Genomic DNA, 7,761 nt, shown 5'->3' with positions numbered 1-7,761 from the left:
ATCCCGGCCCCACTGGAGCAGGGGGTGGTGTCCGCCTTCAAGCAGCTCTATAAACGGGAATTACTGCGCCTGGCTGTTTCATGCACGGCCGGCAGCTCCGGTGGCCCCATGGACTTTGTGCGGTCCTTCCTCCTCAAGGACATGTTGTACCTGGCCGGCCTCTCCTGGGACCTTATTCCCCCTGGCTCTATCGAGAAGTGTTGGCTGCTGGGGCTACGAGCTGCCTTTGAGCCCCAGCCTGGGGAGGAAGAGCACAGAGACCCCCTACATGGGGAGGAAGGCAGCGGGGACAGCAAAGTCTTTAGCGACCTGACCCACTTGGCTGCGTTGGCCTACAAGCGCTTGGCCCCCGAGGAGGTGGCCGATTGGTTGCACTTGGATGATGCAGCCCTGGGTACAGAGGAGGACGATGGGGAAGAGGATGTTGAGGAGGAAGGCCCTGTGGGTTGCAGGGCAGAGGAGGATGAGGAGGAAGCAGCTGCCGGTGATGGGGGTGGCCGAAGGGGTGGGGATGGAGGTGATGCCTTGCTACCCACGGCTCGGGAAGCCATCAAAGGTCTGGAGACGGCGCTGCGCTGGCTGGAGGGTCAGGACCCCCGGCAAGTGGGGCCACTGAAGCTGGTGCAGCTCCGCTCCCTTATCAGCATGGCCCAGCGGCTGCACCGTGGCACCAGCCCTCATTCTTAGGGCAGGGCCAACCTGCAAGACCTCGTGGCTACCAACTCCACTTGCCCCTCTGTCACAGGCAGTCCCTGGGGCTCAGGAAACCCTCAGGTAGCTAAGGAGGGGCTACAATTTAGGGCTAATGGAGGGATTTTTTTGAGGAACAACCCCTCTACGTTGCGTATTCGAGGGTCGTTCCTCGCCCTAAGTATATTTAGGAGGTGCTATTTTTTAAATCCCATGAGACTGAGTGAGGGTGGCCCCTGTAGTCGCCAGCATTGCTAGAAGGGGGTGAGTGCCCCCACACTGCCTGGTTCCCCTTCCCCCTGACCCTGTGGGGAGAAGGGGTGAGGGAGGGATGTGCTGGGCGAGGAGCTGGGATGATGGGGGAAAGTTACACCAGTTCCCCACATCTTGGAGCAGGGCTGAGGTGGACCTGGACAGGGAGCACTCCTGGTGGCTTCCAGGTCCACAGCCCTGAAAGGAGCTGGTGATGCCGTTCTCGCTGCCAAAACAGAGTCCCGTAAAACTGGGGAGGTTTGGAGCTGGTTTAAGACAACTTTCTTCATGCACTGGATTGGGACAGGGACACTTGGGTGGCATCCAAGAAGCTGTAGCTCTCCAGTGAGTGTCACTTCCATAATTCCCACGACACCTGGACCACGGAGAACTGCCGAAACAGGTACCATCGTCTGAGCATCCTCGTGAAGCTCCAGGGATGGGGATTGAGGTGGCCCCCGTCCAGGGGTTTTTGGGGCAGCTGGGACTGGAGGACACAAGTCGTGGTACAGGGGAGACGGCTGCCAGCATGACATGTGTTGTGAGTTGAGATGGGAGCGGGGAGGGCATCAGATGTGAATTTAGCAGCTCTTGACCTGGTTTTTGATTAAATTTTGGCCTGCTCAGCCAAATTATTGAGAGGAGGAAGGAAAAAAACCCACTCGTCAGTGCTGCCGTCCCCCATGTCAGCAGGCAGGGTGGGTGTTTTTGCTTGTCGGGTCTTTGTCTCACAGCTTCAGAGTTTATGAAGATTAAATGGATTTTTATTCCCACTTTGGGGTTGTCGTCTGTAAACGGTGACACAGAGCCACCCCAGCAGGATGGGGGGTGGCAGAAGAGGGACCTCCATGCGGTTGTGTCATCTCGCTGTGGTCTTCTCCATCGTGTTCCCCACCATTTAATGTTGCAGGGCCAGAAAGGTGCCCAAGCCACTGTGGCTGCTCCCCAAGTTGAATTTTTAACTTTATTACTTGGGTTAACTTGGCAATGAATGAGGCTGCCAGGGAATGTAGAGAGCAGCAAGGAAAAAAAAACCAAACACACAAAAGTCAAATTTGGAATTGAGGTTTGATCGTGAAACTCCTCTGGAGAACCAACGTCAAGAAACACTTCAGATTAGGGGAGAAACACACATTTGTTTCTCCCACAAACCCAACCAACCTCAATTTTTGCTGATTGGCTGCTGCCGTGTTCACAGCCACCACCTTGTGTGGTGTCTCACCCACATCATGCTCCTCCCTTGGCTTTGGTTTCCTAATGGTACGTGTTGGGAGCTTGATGCCACCATGCTTAAATGCAGACTTTGACCCACCAATGGGATGTAATCATGTAAAACCACATTTCTGTTGATTTTTATAATCTTTTGCACCAAAAAACGACAAAAAAAAACCCCACAAACATTTTAGAGCATGGGATGGGGCTCACTTCAAGCAGTAGTTTGTGAATTGAAGGACTTGTTCAGTTGTTTGAGGAGAAACCTTGCCAAGCTCAGCAGAAGGTACCGGGCTGGTGGTCTTGACTTCTCATGTAAGTCAGCATGGGTGCGCTCACGGCACCATTTGGCCTGCTTTGGGGAGGTGAGAACATCACAACATTGAATGGTTTGGGTGGGAAGGGACCTTAAAGCTCCCCCAGTCCAACCCCCATGGGCAGGGACACCTCCACCAGCCCAGGCTGCTCCAAGCCCCGTCCAACCTGGCCATGGGCGCTGCCAGGAAGGGGGCACCCACAGCTTCTCTGGGTAACCTGGGCCAGGGCCTCACCACCCTCAGAGTGAAGAATTTCTTCCTTATCTCCAGTTTAAATTTACCTTCTGACACTTTAAAACCATTGCTCTGTCTTTCTATACTGAAAGGCCCCAAGAAGGTCTCCCCAGAGCCTTCTCTTCTTTAGGCTTAAGAACCCCAACTCTCTCAACCTGTCCTCACAGCAGACCTGTCCCATCCCTCTGACCATTGTCATGGCCTCCTCTGGACCCACTCCACCAGGTCCATCTCTGTCTTGTGCTGGAGACCCCAGAGCTGGACACAGTGCTCAGGGGGGTCTCAGCAGAGCGGAGCAGAGGGGGAGAATCCCTTCCCTCACTCTGCTGGCCATGCTGCTTTGGATGTAGCCCAGGATATGATTGGCTTTCTGGGCTGCAAGCACACATTGCTGGTTCATGTCCTGTTTTTCACCCACCAGTATCCCCAAGCCCTTCTCCACAGGTGTACTCTCCATCCATCCATCCATCCATCCATCCATCCATCCATCCATCCTCCAGTCTGTACTGATGCTGGGGATTGCCCCAACTCAGGTACAGGACTTTGCACTTTGCCTCATTGAGGTTCATGAGGTTGGCATGGGCTCACTCCTTGAGCTTGTCCAGGTCCCTCTGGATGGTATCCCTTCCCTCAAGGGAATCAACCACACCGCTTGGCTTGGTGTCATCTGCGAACTTCCTGATGGTGCACTCAATTGCACCATCTATGTTATCAGTGAAGATACTAGTAAAGTATTGGTCCCAGTATGGACCCTTCAGGGACACTGGTTTCCACTTAGACATTGAGCCATTGACCAACTCTTTGGACGTGGCCATCCAGCCAACTCCTGATCCACCTCACAGTCCATCCCTCAGACCCATATCTCTCCAATCCAGCAGCAAGAATATGTGGAACCACATTAAAGTCCTCGCAGAAATCCAGGTAGATGACATCCATAGCTCTTCCCTTGCCCATCGAGGCAGTCACGCCACTGTAGAAGACCACTACCTTTGGAGGGCACGATTTGCCCTTGGTGAAGCCATGTTTGCTGTCTCTTATCACCTCCTTGCCTTCCATATGTTTTGATATCCAGGAGCATCTGCTCCATGATCTCACCAGGCAGGATGAGATGCTTGCTTTCAAAGTGAGTGCTGGCTTTTTAAAAATGAAATTATCAAAATTTAAGGCCTTTTTGTTAAAATCAGCGCTTAGCAAAATTATGAAGGTCATCAGCATCCTGACTTTGGGGTTGAAACTGCCGCTTCTCTGAAGGACAACCTGAAAACCCAGAGCTCAAAAGCCTTTAGGAGGACACATGGAGATGGGGAACGGGCAGGGGCTGGGGTCAGCCACATCACAGGATCATCAAGGTTGGAAAAGCCCTCTAAGATGATCAAGTCCAACCGTCAACCCAACCCCACCATGCCCACTAAACCATGTCCCTAAGTGCCACATCCATGTGCTTTTTGAATGCTTCCATGGATGGTGACTCCACCACCCATCATGGGGGATGGAGCTGGATTTGGCCAAGGATTTTTGGTCAGGTATGTCAAAGACTGGTGTGGACGACCAGAGAATGAAATCAGAAGGCTGCATATTCCGGAGAGATGGGCAGAAATCACCTTGGGGACAGGGATAAAAACAGGCAGAAGGAGACCAAGGAGCTACCAGGTGGTTTGGAAACCTTGAGGACCACTGCTTCTTTGCACCATGTAGGTGCCATGAGCCCCTTGCACGGCTGCATGATGAAGCATAGAGATGGGCAGGAGAGATGAGCAGGCTCAAGCTCCAGCTCCAGCTTTTGATCACCTCTGCTAATTAATTAGGTGCCTCAAGAAGGTGCCTATGGATGTGATGCCTTGGCTACAGGATCTCTCTTGGCTTGGTACCACCAGCTGTAGGATCCAGAAGCTCAACACGCAGCTGTTTCACCTTCAAAGTGGTACACAAAGCATCACTAATTACCAGGAGGTAAACAAAGCTTAATTAGGGCATTGCAAAAGGCTTGAGATCCTCTCAGACAGGCAAGCTTTGAGTTTCTCCTCCCTTGACATGGAGCACCCCAGGGCTGAGAGCTTCCATCCCACCACCTTGCTGCTGGAGCAAGACCCATCTGCAGAACCATGGTGGGATGCCGGTGCCTGGTCAGGGTGGGAATTGGAGGTTTTTTGGCTGGTTGACTTCTCGCCCAAACCACTTCTCAAGGTCCCTTGGCATCCTCACGGCACCTGCGATGGTCCTCACCTCCTGCCGCAGGATGTGGCTGGTCCCTTGTGCCCCACATCCTGGCACCAGCTTCATCCCTGCTGGCCCATGGGTGTCACCTCCCTGTGGAGGTGACCCCCATGGAGGTGACCCCAGGACTGAAGGGACCAGAAAACACCAATGTGCCATGATGCTGCCCACGTTTATTTGGTCCCAGCCCTGCAGAATAGGGTGGACCACAGGTCCATACCATCTCCAACCCCCACCCAGAGTCTCCTGGGGGTGTCAGGGTCCCCCTGCTCCCTGAAGAGGTTTGGTTTGGTCCCATCGTCCTCTCTTGCCCCATGGGGGACAAGACAGGGCAACTAGTCCTTGGTCAGGTCCCATGCCCGTTTGGTGGCTGCCTCCACAGCGTCCATGACGGTGGCTCGCAGTGCGCCCTTCTCCAGCTGGTGCAGGGCATAGATGGTGGTGCCCCCAGGGGTGCAGACGTCTCCTCGCAGCTTCGCCGGGTGCTCCCCCGTCTCCAGCATCATCTTTGCTGCACCCTACGGGAGACCAGTGTGGGTCAGAGAGAACGGGACCTCCCAAAAACCCCACCTTCTCCTCGCCCAGGGATTGGATGGAAGCACAGACTCACAGAATCATTACGGTTGGAAAAGCCCTGAGATCATCAAGGCCAACACCAACCCAGCCCCACCATGCCCACTAAACCATGTCCCAAAGTGCCACATCCACACGTTTTTTGAACCCCTCCAGGGATGGTGACTTCACCATTGCCTTGGGCAGCCCCTTCAAATGCTTAACCACTCCTTCATTGAAGAAGTTTTCCCTCAGATCCAATCTAACCCTCCCCTGGTGCAACTTGGGGCCATTTCTTCTTGTCCTATCATTTGTTACTTGGGAGAAGAGACCCACACCCACCTCACTACAACCTCCTTTCGGAAAGGTGTAGAGGGTGATAAGGTCTCCCCTCAGTCTCCATTTCTTCAGACTAAACAACCCCAAGTCCCTCAGCCACTCCTCACAAGACTTATTCTCAAAACCCTTCACCAGCTTCGTTGTCCTCCTTTGGACCTTTCTCCAGCTCCTCAATGTCCTTCCTGTACTGTGGCGCCCAAAACTGAACATGGTGCTCAAGATGTGGCCTTGCTGGGTGTCCCCAAGTGATGGTACTGACTCACCAGCAATGTCTGAGCCGCGATCCTGTTGGCTAAGCCTCCTGGCATGCCCATCTTCACTGCTCCCTCGGCCAATGCTTCGGCAAACAGGTAGACCTGGGGGGAGAAGATCATCGAGGGGATGAGTGGGGCAAAATGGGGGGACCCTGACCCCACATGGGTGGGATTTTTGCCATCATCCCATGTCCCACCGATGCTTACGTAGGCCACCCCACTGCCACTAAGGCCGGTGTGGATGTTGATGTAGGCTTCAGGGACCTCCTCGCAGAGTCCGCAGGAGGACAGCAGGTCCTTCAAGAGGGCGACTTCCCCATCACCGGCGCCACCGCCCCGAGCGAAGACCATTGCCCCTGCCTGCACCACGCAGGGCAGGTTGGGCATGAGCCGCAGCACCTTGGTCCCGGTGGGGAGAAACTGGGGAAAAACAGGGATGGGAGAGAGATGCCAGCTCTGGGAAGCACCCAAGGGTGCCCTGAGACACCGATGGAGGAGGATGGATCTTGGGATGCAACCCAGGTGGGGACAGAGCCACAGTGATGTGTCCTTCTCCGTGGCCTGGGTGCAAATGGGATGAGGAGGAGGAATAAGAGGAGGAAAAAGAGGATGAGGCTCACCTGCTGAAGGGTCTGGAGGCTGATGCCGGCTGCCAGCGAGACAATGACATGGTGGGGTCCCACAGCGGGACAGATCTCCTGCAGGACCCCCGGCAGGACGTGGGGTTTGGTGGCGAGGAAGACCAAGGTGCTCTCCTGCAGCACCTCCACGTTGCAGCGTGTGGTCCGGCACCCCAAATCCTGCCCCCAGGCAAGGAGAGGGGTCACAGCCTGACACCGCTGAGCATCCCCTGTGCCCCCATGGGGACATGGTTTGGGGACCCCACTCTGGTCACAAAGCCACCAAGGTCCTGCCTGGATTTCATCCAGACCTGAAAAGGACGAGCCAAAACCCCAAGCAGAGGGAAAAGTGTGCCCCAAAATCATGGCAAGAGGCACCTCAATGTGCATCCATCTCCCACAGCCTCCCAACGGGGTGGCTTGTCACCCTGTGTCCCCACTCACCCGCCAAGTGTCCAGGTTTTTGTCCGAGGGAGCGCTGGCCAGGATGCTGCTGGCGGACACCTTCCCTTGGGGAGACACAGAGAGCGGGGTGAGTGGTTTGGGTGGCCTCAGGGTGGTGGGGGACACCCCAACACAGCCTGAGGGACCCCGATCTCAACCAGGGTCTCACACCCCAGTCTGGTCAGCCTGGGGGGTATGGACCTTATGGAGGGGACAAGACAGGGCTGTTCCCATGTCCCCACACCACTCTAAGGGGCAGGGACACACAGGGAGGAGGGACAGGGCTGTGTCTCCACTATCTGTGGGGCAGGGACCCTGGAAAGAGGGGTAGAACAGGGCTGTCCCCATGTCCCCACACTGCTCTAAGGGGCAGGGACAGTGGGTAGGTGGACAGCACAGAGCTCTCCCCATGTCCCCACACCGTTCTTAGTGCCAGGGGCACTGGGTAGCGGGACAGGACAGGGCTGTCCGCATGTCCCCACAGCGCTCTATGGGGTGGGGACCCAGGATAGGCGGACAGGACAGGGCTGTTCTCATAGGGGTCTATGGGGGGGAAAACCCCATGGAGAGGACGGGGCAGGGCTGTCACGATGCCCTCACACTGCTCCGTGGGGCAGTGACTGCCGGGACCCC

The 7,761-nt window shown here is 55.5% G+C and overlaps 2 protein-coding genes across 2 annotated transcripts in view; one reads left to right on the top strand and one right to left on the bottom strand.

The window, feature by feature from the left end:
• The window catches only part of TIGD5 (tigger transposable element derived 5), a gene marked incomplete at its 5' end in the record, with an annotated part of 871 nt that extends 184 nt beyond the window's left edge, over positions 1-687 (top strand). The window contains 1 exon segment of the mRNA XM_010185978.1: positions 1-687. This exon segment is cut by the window's left edge and continues 9 nt beyond it. Within this exon segment, the coding sequence (XP_010184280.1) occupies positions 1-687 (687 nt within the window).
• A 4,567-nt stretch (positions 688-5,254) lies between these two features.
• PYCRL (pyrroline-5-carboxylate reductase-like) lies at positions 5,255-7,193 on the bottom strand (the record flags this gene model as incomplete). The annotated part of the gene is made up of 5 exons (XM_010185977.1): positions 5,255-5,437; positions 6,074-6,166; positions 6,272-6,484; positions 6,685-6,864; positions 7,129-7,193. Coding segments are annotated over 5 exons (734 nt in total), but the record flags the coding sequence as incomplete, so codon positions are not given.
• Between the last annotated feature and the right edge of the window lie 568 nt (positions 7,194-7,761).

The sequence above is a fragment of the Mesitornis unicolor genome, unplaced genomic scaffold (assembly GCF_000695765.1).
Source record: "Mesitornis unicolor isolate BGI_N332 unplaced genomic scaffold, ASM69576v1 scaffold20936, whole genome shotgun sequence".
NCBI classification, from domain to species: Eukaryota; Metazoa; Chordata; class Aves; order Mesitornithiformes; family Mesitornithidae; genus Mesitornis; species Mesitornis unicolor.
Note: the sequence above shows the minus strand (reverse complement) of the source record. Positions and strands in the feature narration are given on the sequence as shown.